The 22,084-nt window shown below is 31.8% G+C and overlaps 1 protein-coding gene across 1 annotated transcript; it reads left to right on the top strand.

The window, feature by feature from the left end:
* The first annotated feature begins 16,775 nt into the window (after positions 1-16,775).
* Positions 16,776-20,957, top strand: LOC107873437 (mitogen-activated protein kinase 3). The gene is made up of 6 exons (XM_016720287.2): positions 16,776-17,233; positions 17,960-18,089; positions 18,743-18,880; positions 19,003-19,335; positions 19,658-19,841; positions 20,337-20,957. Exons 1-6 carry the CDS (start codon positions 17,061-17,063, stop codon positions 20,504-20,506), a joined length of 1,128 nt encoding a protein of 375 aa, XP_016575773.1. The 5' UTR covers positions 16,776-17,060; the 3' UTR covers positions 20,507-20,957.
* The last annotated feature ends 1,127 nt before the right edge of the window (positions 20,958-22,084 follow it).

Below are 22,084 nucleotides of genomic sequence, written 5' to 3'. Positions count from 1 at the left end.
AACGTTTAATAATCTAATGAATGAACAAAATTTTTTTAAAAAAGATTTTTTTTTTCAATTTAACATATACTATTTGCTTTTATAACAATAATTTCATTCAATTTTTATTATATTAAAGGAAAAATAAAATTGGAAAATGATTAATTTATTTAATTTATTTAATTTCTAAAATAATAGATAGTTCATACTCACATTAGTTATGTTATGAATTAAAGTGAAATAACTGCAAAAAGTAATTAGATTAATTTAAATGAAGAGAAAAAAGTGCATGGTATTGAATATTAATGTAATGGCCCGAGTCTGTACCCTGGACGCTACACAGTGCTCATAATCTCGAAGGACCACAAGCTAATCTATGTCTGGTACCTGCTGTAATAACTGAATAATAATACTGTAACTTTACGAAAATAGGCGAAAATTTTCCATAAGGTTCAAATATGAAATAAATACTGAATATGGTATCACAATAACAAAACTGAACATCAATACTGAAAACTGAACAACTGTCTGAAAATACTCTAGTCTGAAAATTCTCTAAACTGACTGAACCGCGGAGTTGATAGGACAAGCCCCCAACTAACTCCGACTACTGAAAATGAACTAAAATACTGAAAAACAATCATGTCCTCGAACTATGAGGACTCACCACTAACTCTGTCTGCTAAGAATCTGAGCTGCTAAGGGTGCTTTGGAGCCCGTGCGTCTGAACCTACGATATAAGACATCATAGCGTAAAAGAAAAGCATGTGTCAATATTTTAAATGTACTAGTATGCTCAGTGAGGTAGGCTAAAATACATGGGTTCATATGCATGAACAATACTAACTGAATAACATGAGTATGATTGAATGAGAGTACATGCATGAATACATAGACTATAACTGAGATCGTGATAACACTGAATACTGATTTACTGATATTTGAGTTTACTGATACTGTATTACTGATAATTGAATGACTGTATCTGACAGTCTTGATTCTGTGGAACTATATTGAGTTTTGTACTAAGCTGAGTAACTATAACTGACAGTCCTGAATCTGTAGAACTGAACTGAGTTCTATATTGAGATTGAATCTGAAACTGAGATATAGAAGGTAATCATCTAACCAATATGTCCCTTTATGAATAGATTGGGGTCCAACCTGTAACCCCAGCTAGAAGGGTGTCAGTATTGTGCCATGGGTAAGGACAAGTGCTGAGTCACCCTCATCTGCCAGGTGCTTTGAACAAGAATGGTGGTACCCTCAACTGGCAGGTAGATCACGTCATCAACCCTCAACTGGAAGCTTGATGTCTCAACCTACATTGGCTACGTAGTTTTGGAATGAAAGGTTTGCTTCTAAGGATTACACCCTCTACTGGCAGGTGAGTCCCCATCCTTGAGTTCACTCGGTGCTGAATCCTACTCCCAACTGAATAGACACTGGACTGAATTCAAAATTTTACTAGGCTGGACTAAACTGTTACTGATCATACTGTATAACTAAACTAAACTGAACTGGACTGATTCTGAGTTCATTAAGTTTTTCGAAGTTCTGTAACTAATTGAATTCTACTAATCGTGACATGACTGATACTACTCTGTGACTGGTCATGGCTCTAGACAAGCAGCTAAATTGTCAAGTATTAAATACCCCTAAGACTCGATAACATAAACTTAAATGACATGGCATAATCTTGAGCATGGTAACTAACTACTTAGTCATCATTCACTCATTTGGGAATTCAAGCAAACACTTGCATGACATGAACTTGCATATATGCTAACATGATATAATTTCACTATTCAACTCATATGGATAATTTATCAAACACTTATGGGGCATAATATATGCACATAATACTAAAACAACATATAGACATCGTGATTCAATTTCAATGTCACAATTCTAAAAGTTTCAATATGAATTCACATGCTAAAGCATACATATCCATTAACTCTACATGAATCTTAAAATAAATCATGAAATAGAAACCCAATTAAGTAATAATAATGAATACACTTTGATTCAAATCATGGAAATCATAAAATCACTCTACATGAGCTTTAAAAGAGTTTCTTAGACTCCAAGAGTGGAAGGAACCCTTGGATGAATACTTCGCATACCTTGGTTGCTAAATTTCTGAAGAACAATGGTGAAATCTTGAGCCTTAGCCTTGAAAGTAAATCTCCTAGGGTTTGTTCTTGAGAGCTACTTGAGAGAAAAGAGTGTAACTTGCTTTGTGAGGGCTGAATTTCGTGTTTTAGAAGCTGGGTCAAAGTGGGGAAAATATCCCAAATACCCCTCCGAACATTGTTTTTAATTACTGAAAACTGGTCTAGCGACGCGCAGACCGACGCACCATGTTGTTGGCATCGACCCGATGGCCAATGCACCGCATCGAGTCTACGTTGGTTCACTAGAATTTGCACTGGGAGCTAGGAAAAAATTCTCATCGATGCGATAGATGATGCGGCGTGTTGAGATCAAATCGATCCACTGGTTTAAGCTTTCAAATATGATCCAAACAAAGTTCGAAAAATCCAAAACTTGTTCGGGAACACCCACTGATATTTCTGATCATGATTCAACCTAAAAATCATTACTTTAAGGTCATGAGGGTCGTGAAATAGAGTCGCCAACCTACGAAGGCTAAAATAAATTCTAAGTGTAAATACTTAGCTAAAATTTCTAAGTCTGGGACCTCTTTTCAAGCTTTAACGGACTGAGTTAAGCTTAGAATTTTGCGGGATCTTAAAATATCTCCCCCTTGGGAAAATTCATCCTTGAATGAGACTGACTAAGCTGAGAAACACTGATAGGCTGAGCTTACACACTAAACATGCATATCTGATGCATAAAACACCTGAATAAAGCTACTGATAAGCTAAGTTTTCAAACTAAACATGCATATCTCATGGATGAGTACATGACTGAACCAATTCGTGAATGCATGACTGAATATGCAATGGTAATGGATACCAAGTTTATAACTATAACTGAACATGGAATAAGCCAATCTAAGGAAGACTGTTGCCTTAAGCTGAGAATACTGATAAACATGAGATCATTTACTTAGCATGCATGAATGGGAATATGAGAACATAACTGAGACTGAAACATAATACATGAACTGAATATCGTGAACTGAATTGAGCCCCCGAATACATGGTTTACGGCTGAGATTAGAACTTGAGGGTCCACTTATGAGTACCCACTACTCCAAACTGAATTTGTTACGTGAAAAGAAGATGGAAGGTTTAGGTACTGAAAGCTCGGGGGATTATAGTGCATCTCCTCCTTGGGACGTTATGTCCCCTGAAGAATGCTGACTTAGCGACGATACTGATGAGAAAGCTGAGACGATGCACAGGGCACCTTCAAACTAAATCGTGACTGTATATTAAGGATCTGAAACTGAGGCATAACACCTGAACTGAGCTAAACTCGCAACCACATGGTTGCTCGATCTTGGAATAGTTACATTCATGAAACTTCGGATAGTGAGACTAGTTGGAAGGATGGGAAACCCTACCATACGAACATTTTCCTCCTAACTACTAAACTGAATTGTTGATTTTAGGGACTAACTTATGCTGAAAACGTATATTCAACTGGAGTCTTTCTTTGACACTCTTTCTGTAGAGTTCTAGTAGCTTTAGGGAGCAAAAGTCTTGGCATGGCTAAATAAAATAGCTGAGTAAGAAAAATCACATCCTGGCTAAAATTATGTAATACTGATAATTGTACGCTATGGTCAAGTAAACCTGAAACTGAACTGAGTTACTGATCTGATTACTGGACTGAGACTATGACTGTGATTGTAACTGGAACTGAATACTGAGTTCTGATAACTCTAACTACTGAGGTCTGATCTGTACTAAATTCTCTCACTATGGTCAAGCCTACTCAAATCTCCAAAATGCATTTAACCACTTACATATCAACACCCTGGATTTTATCAAGAAATCTAAAATAAGGATTTACATGACAAAATCTGAACTTAGCTAATCATTAGGAGCATAGAATAAGTCATGGGAACTGAGCATACTGTAAAGCATGACATGAGTACATAAGTCATGAGTTGCATGACGTATTTTTTTTGGAGTTTTTATATTCATGGAACGTGATTCGTATCGCTGAGTGAACTGGAACTCCTTATACTAGGAATTATAGGCGTACATGATTTTTGTTACTGTGCATGAATATGAGCTATGATCATAAATCTGACATGTAAGGCATGGTAGTTGTCATTATAACTGAAGTACAAAACTTTGCACTGAGGTAAAGACGGGTTGGGCATCATTCCCTCCCACTGCTTGTCTATATATACTGACATATTTTTACTAAAATCTAAAGGCCTGACTTTCTGAGATATTATAACCAGGCAGTTCCTGTATACCTGCCGAGCTATGATAGATTGACCTACTGAGGTAGAGCCTGAGAAAGGTTTTGTTAAGGTTTTCGATTTGACTTTGAAATCGACCGCTATGTAAGCAGCTACGAAATACAGAGAAGCTCCTGAATCTAATAAGACAAAGCATGTAAATGGAAGATCTATAACATACCAGTGACCACATCAAGAGAATTTCCCTGATCTCATCTGGACTGAAGTGCCCAGAGCCTGTTTGGGCGTTGCCCACTGGTGGAACTGAAAGTAGCACCCTGCTGATTCGGGCGATCGAACTGAGCTGATAAACGATTAAACTGGCCCTATTGGCACAAATATTTTCCCCTCTAAGCCATTACTCTACACTCCCGCATCCTATGGCCTGGATTACCACATCCAAAACACATATCATTGCTTGCTCTACATACACTTAGGTGATTTCTACCACATTATTCGCATAGCGGATGGGTACGACCACTGCTCACACCATCCTAGGTTTTGGAGCCTGGTGCCCCATCATGACTATTATTCTAGAACTTTGGTACTAACGCACTAGCTAAGGATGAAGCTGGAACTGAAGATTTTGGATGAAACTGGGAACGGTTACCGCCCTCTGACTTAGGCTGATTGGAATTGAAACTACTTGTTCTAGCTCTCTTGTTCTCTCTCTCCTTCTTTTTAAGCTTTTGCTTCTCAATCTGTTGAGCATGGACCATAAGCCTGGATATATCTATCTCCTTAATTAGCATCACTATTCTACACTCCTTAATCATACTATCTGACACCCCAGACATGAGATTGCTCATTCTGGACCTATTGTCTACTACTACATGGGGAGCATACCTGGCTATCTGAATAAACTTAAGGGAATACTCTTTCACATTCATACTGCCTTTCCTGAGATTGATGAACTCTAACACCTTGGCTCTTCTCAGCTCTAAGGGAAATAATCTATCTAGAAAAGCAGAAGCAAACTTTTTCCATTCTATGGGCGCTGCATCTGTACCCCTGTCTACCTTTCACTACTTAAACCACGTATGAGCTACATCTTATAGCTGATAGAAAACTAACTCAGCACTCTCACTAAAAGTTACTTCCATGATATCTGTGAGTTTTGAACCTAATCGAGAAACTCATGTAGATCCTCTTCTAACTTAGATCCTGAGAATAGGGAAAGATTCATTCGGGTGAAGTCCCAAATCCTGGTTGCAGCAATATTGGCCACTAGGTTGGCCTGAACAAAAGCTGGTTGTTGGTTTTGAGCTGCTACTGAATTGGCTATAGTAGTGAATGCAGCTCTAAATTATGCATGAGAGACATAGTCATCCAGGGGATCTGTCTGAACGGGCTGAGGTGTTAACTGATTTTCGGTTCTCCTTCCGTTATTTTTTTTGGGAGGCATGTTCTATAACCGAAAGGAAGAAAATGATTATATTGAGAATTTAGCTTGAGGTCATACTCACTCGCACGATATAAATACTAAAAAAAGGAAAACTTTTCCTAAAACATCTCATTGTCTCTTGTCCATAAGTGTTGCGCGCTACACACCCATACACAAGACTCTACTAGATGGGGCTTTCAGACTTCCTAGGACTCTATTGAACCTTAGGCTCTGTTACCAAGTTTGTAACGCCTCGAGTCTACACCCTGGATGCTACACGATGCTCATAATCTCGAAGAACCACAAGTTAATCCATGTCTAGTACTTACTGCAGTAACTGAATAATAATACTATAACTTTACAGAAATAGACAAAAGTTTGACATAAGGTTCAAATATGAAATAAATATTGAATATGGTATCACAATACCAAAACTGAACATCAATACTAAAAATTAAACAACTGTCTAAAAATACTATAGTCAGAAAAGCCTCTAAACTGACTAAATTGTGAAGTTGATGGGACAAGCCCCTAACTAACTTTGACTACTGGAAATGAACTGAAATGCTGAAAAATAATCATGTTCTCGAACTATGAGGACTCATCACTAACTCTTTCTACTGAGAATCTAAGCTGCTAAGGATGCTCCGGAACCCGTGCATCTGGACCTATGATATAAGAAATCATAGCACAAAAGAAAAGCATTCGTCAATACTTTGAATGTACTGGTATGCTCAGTGAGGTAGGTTGAAATACATGGGTTCATAGACATGAACAATACTAATTGAATAACGTGAGTATAACTAAATGAGAGTACATGGACGAATATGTAGACTGTAATTGAGATCGTGATAATACTGAGACTGAATATTGATATCTGAGTTTACTAATACTGTATTACTGATAACTGAATGCATGTGTCTGACAGTCTTGATTCTGTGGAACTATACTGAGTTTTGTACTAAGCTGAGTAACTGTAACTAACAATTCTAAATCTGTAGAACTGAACTGAGTTCTATACTGAGATTGAATTTGAAACTGAGACTGTGGGGGGTAATCATCTAACCAACATGCCCCTTTCTGAATAGATTGGGGTCTAACCTATAACCCCAACTGGAAGGGTGTTAGTATCGTGCCATGGGTAAGGACAAGTGCTGAGTCACCCTCATTTGGCAGGTGCCCTCAACTGGAAAGTAGATCACCTTATCAACCCTCAACTGGTAGGTTGATGTCTCAACCTACGCTGGCTATGTAGTTATGGAAAGCAAGGACTGCTTCTAAGGATTACACCCTCTACTGGCAGGTGAATCCCTATCCTTGGATTCACTCGGTGTTGAATCCTACTCCCAACTGAATAGACACTGGACTGAATTCTAAATTGTACTAGGCTGGACTGAACTGTTACCGATCGTACTGTATAACTAAACAGAACTGATTTTACTGAACTAAACTGGACTGATTCTGAGTTCACTAAGTTTTTCTAAGTTTTGTAACTGAATGAATTCTACTAATCATGACATGACTGATACTATTCTGTGACTGACTATGGCTCTAGAAAAGTAGCTAAATTGTCGGGTATTAAATACTCCCAGGACTAGATAGCATAAACTTAAATGACATGGCATAATCTTGAGACATGGTAACTAACTACTTAGTCATCATTCACTCATTTGGGCATTCAAGCAAACACTTGCATGACATGAACTTGCATACATGCTAAAATGATATAATTTTACTATTCAACTCACATGGACAATTCATCAAACACTTTAGGGCATAATATATGCACATAATACTAAAACAACATGTAGACATCGTGATTCAATTTTAATTTCACAATTCCAAAAGTTTCCACATGAATTCACATGCTAAAGCACACATATCAATAAACTCTACATGAATCTTGAAATAAATCATGAAATAGAAACCCAATTAAGTAATAATCATGAATATACTTTAATTCAAATTATGGAAATCATGAAATCACTCTACATGAGCTTTAAAAGAGTTTCTTGGACTCTAAGGGTGGAAGGAACCCTTGGATGAACACTTTGCATACCTTGGTTGCTAAATTCCTGAAGAACAATGGTGGAAATCTTGAGCCTTGGCCTTAAAATTAAATCTCCTAGGGTTTGTTCTTGAGATCTACTTAAGAGAAAAGAATGTAACTTACTTTGTGGGGGCTGGATTTCGTGTTTTAGGGGTTGGGTCGAAGTGGGGAAAATATCCTAAATACCCCTCTGAACGTTGTTTTTAATTACTGAAAACTGGTTTAGCAATGCGCAGACCGATGTATTGCGTCATTGGCATTGACGCGATGGCCAATGCGCCGCATCGGTTCACTGAAATTCGCACTAGGATTTAGGGAAAAACACTCATCGATGCAATGGATGACGCGATGCGTCGAGATCGCATCGATCCACTGGTTTGAGCTTTCAAATGTGATTCAAACAAAGTCCGAAAAATCTAAAACTTGTCCGAAAACACCCACTAACATTTCTGATCATGATTCAATCTAAAAATCATTACTTTAAGGTCATGAGGGTCGTGAAATAGAGTTGCCAACATACGAAGGCTAAAATAAATTTTAAGTGTAAACACTTAGCTAGAATTTCTAAGTCTGGAACCTCTTTTCAAGCTTTAACGGACTGAGTTAAGCTTAAAATTTTGTAGGGTCTTACAATTACCTTTTGAAAATAAGTTTCTCAGTCAAAGGTGATGATTGATGATCATTTGAAGACAAAAATTGAGTTCATATTTTTACACGTGCTCATGATGTTTTTGTTGTTCCGATGTGTTGTTTCCATGTGTCCGTTACTATTTAGTATGACTTGAATGACTTTTCAGAAATTTAATATAATTTTTGCTTATTTTACAAACTGTTTGAAGCTGGATTATGTTTTAAATTACAAAATTATTGAAATGACATTTTTACTCGTGGTCGTCATTCAACTCATGATTTTTTAAAAAAAAAATTATATAACAAATCTCTACAGAAAAATAAGCATTATTGGTTAGACAAAAGAAAAGTGAGAAATAGTAACTTAAGTGCATACATTATTAACGTTTAATAATGAAATGAATGAATAATTTTTTTAAAAAAAAATAATTATTAATAATAAAAAAAATTTAATATCTTTTTATACAATTAAAAATAACAGAGAGTGATAGTTTTATAGATATATTTCAATATAAGTCATAAAAATAATTAATAAAAAATAGAAGTATATTTTATAATAAATTCCTAAAAGATCATCCATTTATATTATCATTAAATTATAATTTAGAAACAACAATTAATGACAAAACTCGTTTATCTATATAGACAATTAAGAATAAGAGATAAGTAAAACTTAAATATACATATATACTTACTACATGTAATATTTAAATAATATTATAAAAGATAGCATTAGATTTTGTAATAAGTTTCTACTGATAATGTTAATAAGCTAAAACAAAAATTTATAAATACCTAGAATAAACAAATAAAAATATTACATATAATCTAAAAATACATTACAAAGATGGAGAATTGAAAATATCAATGGTAAAATCAACATTGAATAAAATAAAGAGAAATAATATATATGTTCAAAGTAGGAATTTGTTCAAATGAAAAATTAAGAATATTTATATTCTTGAAATAGTAGGAATCAATTTGGGAAAAACTAATGTCTTGATATTTCAAGGGACAAATATGAAAGTTAACTAATAGAGAAGATCACAAAACATAATAACCTGGGTAAAAATATAATTTTTTATAATGTATGCATTAAGATGTGTAGCGGTATACAAATAGCATGTTTGTAAGGTATTTTTATTTTATATCAAGAAGCTTGACAAAAAGAGTGAAAAAAAAAGATATTTTCAAGTTAAAGACCTTTTTCCCTTGATAATAAGTATAATTACAAATTTTCCCTTGGTCGTCCTCAACTCTCCTTTCTATATAGTAGAAAAAATATCAAGAAGCTTGAAAAAATGTTAAAAAGAGATATTTTCAAGTTAAAGACCTTTTGCCCTTAATCGTGAGGATAATTACAAGTTTGCCATTGATCGTCCTCAACTCTCCTTTCTATATAGAAGAAATAGTACTAGATAATTTTTAGGCCCATAAACGGGCCCAATGTAACCATTACAAACTTTGAATTTATTTTCTATATGCGAAACAATTTAAGTCTTCGCTATTATTTTGCATATTAAACCAAAATTTAAAAATTTTTGAAAAAAATATGATATTGCATTTTGACCAACACTTTACTGGTACCCACTAAAATTTTAGCATAAATAAAATATTGTATGTAAAGTGACCTAACTCACAAATTTTTTCAAGTATTTTTGGTATCTATTATGAAAACATTCATTTCTTACTATTCTAAAGTACTAAGGATCTAAAATTTAATTTGCTTTTCAATATCACATAATGACTAAATTTATTATGATTTTAGATATAATTTTATTTGTTAGATTGAATTGAATTATACGTGAAATATATATTATTCAAGGAAGTCAAAAATCACATCGTACATTTAATGAATTTCCTACAGTGTTCCTAACTTCTTTATTTTCTTTGAAAGATTTGTTAAGAACATGGTTCTAGTACTTTTAATTACTCTTTGTACATGAATTGTTACTTGTACAATATTATCAATATTAAAATAATGTTAAGTTTTAATTGATATAACAACATATTTAATACATAATTTCACAAAATAGACTTGAGAATGGTAGAATGTATATAACCTTACCTCCACTCTCAGAAGTAGAAAGACTATTTTCGATATAATTTTAAGTATTTATTGATATCTTAAAATTAAAAAATAAAGAAAATAAGGAAAATAATTTATCATGGTTAATTAAATTATGATTTGACCAATATAAAAATATAAAGATATTTTTTTGATTTTCCACTCAATGTCTGTTACTCGTATTGAAGCTCCGAGTAATTCGGATCTTGCACTGCTGGAGGTGACGCTCCCAATAGAATTTTCTTCATTCCTACGGCTCAAATCTGAGACCTTTGATTAAGGGTGGAGCAATCCCAACATTGCACCACTATCCACGTTGATAGTCTAAAGATATTTTGTTATCAATATACATTAATTGAACTCAAGATACTTTATTCTTTTATCAAATTTGATTCGGCAACTCAAAAGTAAATCAAACTTACATTAATTCAACTATTTAAATTATTTTCTAATATTTAAAATGAAACAAAATACATTCTTGATTCTCTATTTAGATGAAGAGCTATGATTTTTTAACTTGGGGAATACTCTTAGGACTCGTTTGACCATAGTATTTTGAAAATGAGTATTTTTGAAGTTAAAAAATATAAAAAGGAAAATAAATTTGAAAAAATTTAGAGTTTTATGAAAGTTGAGTTATTTTATAAAAATAAAAAAATTTAACGTTTTTCAAAAAGATCAATTAAAAAGTACAAAAAGTAAATTCAAAAATAGTGGAACACCTCTTGAGGTGTTAAAGAGGTGTTTTTCAAAAATTCAAAAATATTGAAAAAGTATTTCAAAATATTTATGGCCAAACAATTATTTTGAAATAAAGTGAAAATTTATTCCGAAATACTGTGAATAATATTTATGGCCAAATCCATACTCAGTTTACTTTAGATCTCAAGCATTCCATCTGATTCATTTATTTGTCTTAATACTTTTTATGCTTTATTAAATATTAAAATAATAATACAACAAATTGTTTTTATTTCAGTTTAATATAAACTATTTGTTTTTATCACACCAATTTGATTCATTTTTTATTATGTTAAAGGAAAAATAAAATTGAAAAATAATTAATTTATTTAATTTCTAAAATAGCAAATAGTTTATACTCACATTAGTTAAGTTATGAGTTAAACTGAAGCAATTGCAAAACATAATTAGATTAAATCTCAAATTAATTTAAAAGAAGAAAAAGTATGATATTGAATATTATCTTTCAAAATAGGCTTCTCTGATAAGGGTGATATATAACAGATGACCATTTGAAGACAAAAATTGAGTCCATATATTTACATGTACACATGATGTTTTTTTTTTTGTTAAAAAGTGTGACTTTCACGTGTCCATTAGAATTTAGTACAACTTGAATGAATTTTTAAAAATTTAATATAATCTTTACATGTTGTACAATTGCTTGAAGCTGAATTATGCTTTTAAATTATAAGATTGCTGAAATGGCATTTTTATTGTTAATCATCATGAAGAGAATTAGACGAAATTTGAGTAGATATTGTAGAAAAACATACATGAAAATTTTGAAGGAAATGTCATAGAATGGACGATTCGAAAAATATGTTTGATTTTTTTAAAAAGAACACAAGAAAGAGAAGTGCTTGTTATGAATTAAAGTGAAGCAATTACAAAAAGTAATTAGATTAAATCTTAGATTAATTTAAAAGAAGAAAGAAAAAGCATATGGTATTGAATATTACCTTTTGAAAAAAAGCTACTCTGATAAGAGTGATAATTCATGACCATTTGAAGACAAAAATTGAGTTCACATTTTCCCACGTACACAAAATGTTTTTGTTGTTCCAATGTGTAGTTTCTACGTATCCATTAGAATTTAGTACAACTTAAATGACTTTTCAAAAATTTAATATAATCTTTGCTTGTTGTACAATTGCTTGAAGTTGGATTATGTTGTTAAATTATAAATTTGCTAAAATGACATTTTTACCCTTGATCGTCATGAATTGAAGTGAACGAAATTTAGGTAGACAGTGAAGACAAAACATACATGAAAATTTTGAAGAAAGTACCATAGAATGAAAAATTCTAAAAATATGTGTTTTTTTTTTGGAGGAGAAGAGCAAATGAAAGAGAAGTGCTTTTTTAGGACTTAGCAAAGGACAATTTTGCCCTTGATCGTTCTCCAACTCACATTTCTATACAATACTAGCCGGCTTACGCCGTGTTACGTACGACCCAATGTTGATCCTTAAAAGTTTTACGTTATGTATAATTCTATCATTTAATTAAAAGCTTTATTTGTTTGGTTGATAAATTCTAAGTTAAACATATAATATTATATTTAAATTGATGAAATTTGCATAACAATATTTTAAGTTGTCCAAACTTTTCTGACATTGATAGTCAATTATATTTTTTAAAATATTTAAGTTCTTAATTATTGCGATTTGTAATTTTTTTTCTATTCTACTAATTATAAGTGACATAGTAAAATTATTATAAAAAATACTTGTGAATTTTTTTTTAAGTGGCTCCATATAAGACATCATATTAATTTAAAACATCAAAAATTAATTTATCATTTTACGTCTATTTTACTTTTTTTTTAATTAAATATTATTAATTTTCTAATACTTAAATGACTTATAATAATTAAATATGGATAATTTAGTAAAATTACGATTGAAGTAGTTGAAACAGTCAGGCCATAGATATCTATTTTAGTTTTTTATTAAATATTATTAATTTTTTAACACGTAAATGACTTATAATAATAATAATAATTACTTAGGAGTAATATAGTAAAATCACGATTGAAACAGCTGAGGCAGGCATGTCGAACATGAGCAATCTACTTCACCTACTTATTGTGACTTCTTATATAGGATACTAATAATATAATTTTTTTAATGCTTAAATAACCATAATAAGTAATTAGGGATGATATAGTAAAATCGTGATTGAAGCAGTGAAGCTAACATGTATTAAAAGTGATATAGCATAATAACTATAAAAAATTACTTGTGAAAATAACCTAAGTGAGCCTTATATAAGACGTCAAGCTAATTTAAAACATCAAAAGTTAATTTATTATTTTATGTCTATTTCATCTTTTTTATTAAATATTATTAATTTTTTAATACGTAGATAACTTACAATAATCAATTAGGGGTGATATGGTAAAATTACGGTTGAAGCAACTGAAGCAGACATGTCAGAAATGTTTATTTTACTTATTTGTATTAAATATTATTAATTTTATAATACGTAAATAACTTATAATAATTAATTAAGGGTGATACAGTAAAAACATGATTGTAGCAGCTGAAGCAGGCATGTCAACCTGCTGCCTGCTTCAGCATGAAACTCCCTCTTATATATAACTAAAAAATAATATATATATATATACTTCAGCATGAAACTCCCTCTTATATATAACTAAAAAATAATATATATATATATATATATATCATATAAATAAAATAATAATAAAAATTTGAACATTTTATTACCCAAAAAAACTTGGAATAAAATTTTATAATCTTTTTGATTGAATAATTACCAACTAAATGCAACAATTGAAACTCAAAACTTGTTAAAATGATATTAATTTGAAATAGTATAATAAATATTAAATTGTAGATTATTTTGAAAATTTTCGTTTGGGTTATATAGCTAAGATGAGAAGTGAGAAGTAGTGTATTTTAAAGAAGAGAGAAAAGATTGAATGAGAAATGGGGCCCACAAAAAAATAGTATGAGTTTGAACGATGAATTTGTATTGTGAAGTGACTATAATGCCCTTGGTCGTCCCCTAACTCATAACAACTTTAAATTATAACCCAGCAAGTTAATGCGTGATAGTATTTTTTGAGCAAAAATTTAAATATTAAAAGCTTGGAGTATTGAAAATTTTGGCAGAGTCAAAATTTTCACTTATAAAGTTTAAAATATAAGAAAATAAATATATGATGAAAAAAATTCAACACTTACCATATAAAAATAAAAAATAATTTTAATTTTTTGTTAATAATCTAATATTTCGTGAAAGGAGATTCAGATTATAAATTTAAATTTATTTAAAGTATTACTTCATAAATAATGTAATGGAATAAGTTGGGGCTTGAAAGTAGAAATGTTGTTACCAACATAATGGGTCCAATTAGAAAATGTAGATACATCAGCTAGAAAAAGAAAAGAAATGGCTAATGGAGTTCTTTGTTGATATTACTATTGACTAATAATTATACTATTTAAATATGAAATAACAAATATATTCTTGGTCGTCCTCCAACTTACTCTTCTATATAAACTAGATAAGCATGCCCGTGCTATGAACGGGCCCAATATTTTGAATTCAAATATAATTTCATTTCTGTTTAATTTTAGTTGCATTCATTATTTAAACACTAAATTGACATACATACCTCATAACAAAACATAATATACAAATAAAAAATAAAGTTTTATCCTTTACAAAATAGCAAGCATATAAAAAAGGTCATATTAAAATAAAAATAACATTACATAAGTAAAAGAAAACAAAGTTAATTCAATGTCCAGAAACAACCAATTCAAGAGAGAGAATGAAATCATTCTTCGGTCAATGCTAGATCAAATTTAAAACTTAAATTGAGAGCTTGTACCTCAATTATCAGCAATTAGGACAACTGATTCTTTAGATTATTTCTTGATTTCTTTTTTCATCTTTTTCTATCTAATGTGATTGTTGTTTTGATAAAAAATTCACATCTATTGCACTTTAAAATATATATTTTTTCTCATCTCTAAATAAAGAACCTACAACGAAAAAGTTGATGATGTAACGTAATATTAGTTTTTAAGATATAGCTACTCAGGAATATTTAATAAACATTTGCATTTATATAATAAAAGTACAAAATCTGTAATAAAATACTAATCAATAGAATAAAGGTTGAGAGATTTCATAATGCAATCCACTATAAAATATTAATCAATAAAATAAAGATTGAGTACAAAATTCGTAGCAAAATCCTCATCAATAGAATAAAGATTTGACAGATTTTATTTTCAAATCACACGTCATAGAAGAAGTGTATATCGTGTCCATACAAGTGTCATGGATATTCAATCTACATAGGATTAGATAATATTATTGTAGAATAAAGTAACCTGATGAATAGTATAAATACAACCAATCCTTATTAATATGAACACTCACTTGAGCAGACAGACATGAATAAATAGATAATATGACGCAACTATCACTACTAATATTAAAAAATAACTAAATTTCATACGTTTCTTTCTCTTCTAATTGGCAGGCCATGTAAATCATTTTTTAATAATATACTTATTTAACTCATTAAATTTATTTAGTCAAATTATATTCTTATTCTTTTCTTTAGAAAAATATATTAATTTATTAAGAAGGAATTTTTTAACAAATTGGCATGAGTAAACCATCATTTTTTAACAAATAATAAACATATTAACTTAGCAAACTCATTTAACCAAAATTATAATCTTAGTTTTCTTTAAAATGTACACTAATTTATTAAGAAGAAATTCTCATTGTTGGGTATTTATATTTTTTTAGAGTTATTTTTCTAGATAGTCATTCAGTTTTTTTTTATATATAATTGCCTAAAAAAATTAATTATTTTCTAAAAAAAATAATATCACTAAATTAAATAAGTTATCTAGAGATTTTAATTTGCATGTAAAATAATATGGTAAAGATCAGGGGTGGATGTAGAGTATTTGGTGTGGATTCCCGGGAACCCAGTAACTTTCGTACGACTCTTGAATTTATATTGAAAAAACTAATAAATATATAATAATTATAAGTTGAAAACCCACAAGTAAAGTGTGTTATTGGTCTAGTGGTAAAGAATTATAAGTTGAGAACCCACAACCTTTAAATTCTAGATCCGCCTCTAGTAAAGATGTATGACAGAGAATTTTCAAGCATGAAAATTAAATTAATGCATTTTTAGCAAAAAAATAAAGTTACAATTTTGGTTAAACGAGTTTGATGAATTAAATAATTTATTATTTTGAAAAATATTATTTTAATGACATTGCAAGCCAATTTAAAGAGAAGAATACTTTTGAGGTGTTCAGTATTTTTTTAGGAAAATACCTAAACTGTAGGATAACTAATTGGTAAATTCCATTAATATTGATCAAAATTACAATATTGCCCTCGACATAATTAAGCAATATTTTTTTTAAATGACAAATATACCCTTGATCATCACACTCTTCACTCTTTTATATAATATAATAATATATATAAATATAAAAATATATATAATAAGACCGTTGACTTGGCGGCTAAAGTATAACGTGGAAAATAACCAGATATCTAATCTATATTTGTATTATGAAATTTTCCAGTCAATGGCATCCAGTACACCTAACGCGTCTCTTCCTTCCTCTAAACTTCCTTCCTCTTTCCTGCAATTCCTCCATTAACAACCCCCTCCCCCTCTACACCCTCTCCGATCATATATATTTATTTTTATATCAATATATATACGTATATTCATAACTTTCATGATCTTGTGTACATTAGGCACATATATAGTTTTACGTGACATAAATCAATAATGGTTGATGCAAATATGGGTGCGGCTGGTGGTCAATTCCCTGAGTTTCCTAACATTGTGACTCACGGTGGACAATATGTTCAGTATGATATTTTTGGTAATTTCTTTGAGATCACCACCAAATATCGGCCTCCTATTATGCCTATTGGCCGTGGCGCTTATGGAATCGTCTGGTAATAATACCATCTTTTTCTTCTTCTTTTTCCATTAATGTTATTTTTTTAGAACACTACCTGGCCAATCCAATTTGCCATAGTTTTATTCTTATTTTTTCAGATCTAATATTTATTGTATTTTGTTGTTTCTTACATGTATATCTATGGTTGGATACTCAGTATATTTCAATTTATGTGAAAGTTTTTAATTGAACATAGAGAGTAAAAAGAACGCATTTGAAACTTGTGGTCCAAATTAAGGGAAATGGGAAGTTTTGAGTTAATTGTTACTCTCTCTTCAATCGACGTGTCCTAGTTTGATTTGACACTGAAAAAAATGAGATTTTTGAATATTGTGCATTTTATCATGTCAAGTAGAAATACTCTTTTTGGGACATACTAAAAAGTAAAGTAATTCATTTAAATTGGGACGGAGGGAGTACCAATGTCTCACAAATTTGAACGGAGGGAGTAGTGGGTTGAACTCTCATGGTTTTATTTGTGTGCCACACCTTTAAATTCCATGAAATTACTTTTTCTTGGTCGTTTCACCTTTTTTCCTTTGTGTTAACAACATAGTCTGCATCTAGTATATAAGCAGTAGATGCACATGACACTGACATATTATGCATATAGAAATTTTATAAATATGTTATTAAGTGGTGTATCTGCTGACTTTAAATCTGGAAAACCTATTATTCCGAGTGATTGATTATGATGCTTTGTTTGTCTATCTATGTGAAGCTCGGTGTTTAATGCGGAGCTGAATGAGATGGTTGCAGTTAAGAAAATTGCCAATGCATTTGATAATTACATGGATGCTAAGAGGACGCTCCGCGAGATAAAGCTTCTTCGCCATTTAGACCATGAAAATGTGAGTTTCTTGCGTAACTTTTTCACTCTGGCTATTCTTTTAGGTGTTGTGAGTTATTATTGATAGAGATTTTTTTCTGATCAGGTGTGAAATTTCACACTATTGCTTTACGGGACGGGTAGTTTTACTTCCTTTCCCCTAGTATCGAGATATGTAAATAGTTGGGATTAACTAGTTACCTGTATTGGGAAAGTGAGGCGAGTTATGATTAGTATTGGACTAAAGTGGACCAGAATTGCATGAACGGATATAGAAGTCATATAGGCGACCCCAGCTGATCTCCCTCGTTATAGTGGAATTTCCAAAAGCCGATAGTAAAGTATACCTCTGGTTTTCAGTTGTTAAGTATCATGATTTATCTGTTGTCTTAATATGCAAAGTACCTACTATGGGGCAGAAAATTTTTAGTATCACTATGATCAATTATATAGTGGGCGGATACTTCTGAGTGTAATAGTTAATACTTCATATTGCCTCACGTATTGCGGGATATTTCATGCTGTATATCAATGTTTCTGCATAATTCTGGAAAACATGTCTTGATGAACTATATACAAACAGAATGAGGATTAACGCAATGCAATTTGGATGCCTCATTCAGTACAAGTACCTCATATTTTTTGCTTATCAAGGAAATCAAAAATGCTATGCAGGTCATTGGTTTAAGAGACGTGATTCCTCCGCCCTTACGAAGGGAGTTTTCTGATGTTTACATTGCTACTGAACTCATGGATACCGATCTTCACCAAATAATTAGATCCAACCAAGGTTTATCAGAGGATCATTGCCAGGTAAATCCACCCCCTGCTCACCCAAATGCCTTTAAAAATTTCAACAGCTTAAATTATATTCCTATCTGATATGCATCTTAATATTGCTTCTCTAAATAATTTTGAAAGTGTTTCTTTTGCAGTACTTCATGTATCAGCTTCTCCGTGGGCTAAAATACATACATTCAGCGAATGTTATTCATAGAGATCTCAAACCAAGCAACCTTTTGCTTAATGCAAATTGTGATCTTAAGATATGTGATTTTGGTCTTGCTAGGCCAAACCTAGAGAATGAGAATATGACGGAATATGTAGTAACCAGATGGTACAGAGCACCGGAGCTTTTGTTGAACTCGTCAGATTACACTGAAGCCATAGACGTTTGGTCTGTTGGTTGCATCTTCATGGAGCTTATGAATAGAAAGCCTTTGTTTGCTGGAAAAGATCATGTACATCAAATACGCTTGCTAACTGAGGTAAAAACTGATTCATGAAAGACATATATCAGAATAAGATACACTTTTTTTCATGCTTTTCACATGAAACAACGTTTTACCATGTGGATTCTTGACTTGATTTTATTGTTTCTTCCTGAAAATCAGTTTACCAATGATGTTGTCAAATACTTTGTCTATATTACTGTGGAATATCATCTGTTCGAGCTGTCCAAACGGGATAATTCCTTCCCACCAAACAACCATTATATCAGCTTATTTTGGGCTGCAAATAACAATGTAGCATACCCTTCTGAGTAATCTTGTGAGGAACAAATGCTTATTCTATCTTTATTTTTCTCAGCTTCTTGGTACCCCAACAGAATCTGATCTGAGCTTCCTCCGAAATGAAGATGCAAAGAGATACATCAGGCAACTCCCACAACATCCACGCCAGCAGTTAGCAAAAGTGTTCCCTCATGTGAATTCATTAGCCATTGAACTTGTAGATAAAATGTTGACACTCAACCCTACTGGAAGAATTACAGGTGATTTCCCTACCTGTACTGCTATTTAAGATAGACTGGAAAACTTGAAAGATAAACTATTTTGACTCAAAAGAATCTCTTTTGTAATAAAATTGTAATATACCTTTTCTTCTTGAATGTATTCACAGTTTAACACTATGGAGTCCAATTTGCCTTGTCTTTTTACTGAAACTAAGTCAATTTTCTCCCTTCTTGCATTAGTGTAATAAGGGGCGCTAACATGGCTGAAAGCCCCTTCAGGAAGAAAGATTAATATAATATCAAATTAATAAATTAATGATTAAGAAAAGAAGGGTTGGTTAAGAACGATAGACTGCAAACTATTGCAGTTACAGGCACTCCTTGTGTTCATCAACATTTATCTTTAGGAAAGCTTATGATTCTTTCTTTCCGTTCATTTTTGCATAGGCAACACTAAAAGAAGATCCTTGCTGGAACATTCTCCATTCATTATCTTTTACGGTCATCCTCTAATGTGTTTGTCTTCGGTTGCAGTTGAGGAAGCATTAGCTCATCCCTACCTTGCAAAGCTCCATGATGCAGCTGATGAACCAGTCTGCCCCGTCCCATTCTCCTTTGACTTTGAGCAACAAGGGATAGGAGAAGAGCAGATTAAGGATATGATTTATCAGGAAGCCTTGGTACTGAATCCTGAATATGCTTAAAAATAAGAGAAAATCAGTTCTTCTCTTGCTTCCCTTTTTATCTGGAGTATCTACATTACCTAGTGTGGCTTTTCTTGCTTGGGCCAGCCCTCTCAGAGTTTTTGTTCACAGGGTCGGTAATCCTTGGCAACTTTAATGTAAGGAAGCTATCAATAGATCTTTCTTTTTATTTTTTCTTAATTACGGTGGTGTCCGGGCTAGCTTGTGTGCACCTAGATTATTCCATTGGATATTTGCTACCTCCCACCAGCACAAACATTTATGTCTTCCACTCATTTTTATGACTTGTATCTTGTGTTCTGTATTCAGCTTATTGTAGTCTGTATTTTTGTCCTGTGTATCATGTTGTATTATGTACAGTGGGAGTGTACTGAAAAGTAACTCAGTAGCATGTAAAAAAGCTATCCAGAATCTATTGTCATTTTGAAAATGAGTGTATTTCTGTGTTCAACTATTTGTGCATGAACCTCTATGCTGGGTTTTTCTTTTTTGATCAAGTATGCTATTGGAATGAGTTCCGGAAAGAATATAATCTTACTTTTTGACATTTCCTAGTGTGCCAGGCACTTGAAGGTGCACTTACTAATGTGCCAGTCACTTGAAGGTTTATGTAAGGTTTAGATATTCAAGGTTGTTTCGAAGTTGTGCTATTATTCGTTTAAACTAATCTTTGATCTAATTTAATTTGTATGAAGATAGAAATCTGCAATGGAAGTAGCAAAATGCGTTAATACTGAAAATGCCACAATAATAGAGTAACCTTGAAATTTGTTTAGAGAGACTTGGCACTAGTGTCATGTTTAAATAAAACAACTATGACAAATTGTTGAATTGTCCGCTTGGTGTGAAGGATTGTAAATCTGTCATAGGATATTGAAACATAGAAAGGCTACAAGAATAAGATTGAAAAATTATGTAGGAAAGTTCTGTATTCCTAAAGATCCAATAGACTGAAGCTGCTAATAAATAAGTTTCTTACCAGACGGATAGTTCCACCTAACGGCTTAACTTATCAATTATGAACTTTTAAATGTATTGATGCACTAGCTAATTTTAATAAAATATAAATTGGTTTGATATCCGATTAATACTTATCACGCAGTGTATCAACTAAATTTATGAGACACTACAAATTAAAATTAGAACGTGTAGTCTAGTTTCCATCGATGGAAATAAAATCACAGTTTCCAATTCTTTTGCTCAACTGTTTTTGTAAAGATTAAACATCGAACCTTGGAACCTTTGTGTGTATAGAAAAAACAACCAGCAGAATTTTAATAATTGGAACAATTGTTTGTGCCAAGTTCCTTTGCACAACTCTTCCAATTTTAGGGAGATCAACTGTGCTTTAGGATTAGAAAGAGTAATACAACCGTTTCCTGATAGTATATAGGCAAATATGAGCCTTTTTCTGATTGAAAATGTTAGACTGAACATCTTAGTTAATTTAGAAGGAAAAAATATACCAGCGATGTACATGATCGGGTTGTTTTGGATTTTTTAAATATCAAATCAAACTATATGTGTTGCGGTTTTAAATCTATAAATCAAACTAAATCAATAAAAATCAGTTTTTTC

The sequence above is a fragment of the Capsicum annuum genome, chromosome 6 (genome assembly GCF_002878395.1).
Source record: "Capsicum annuum cultivar UCD-10X-F1 chromosome 6, UCD10Xv1.1, whole genome shotgun sequence".
In the NCBI taxonomy this organism is placed as follows: Eukaryota; Viridiplantae; Streptophyta; class Magnoliopsida; order Solanales; family Solanaceae; genus Capsicum; species Capsicum annuum.
Note: the sequence above shows the minus strand (reverse complement) of the source record. Positions and strands in the feature narration are given on the sequence as shown.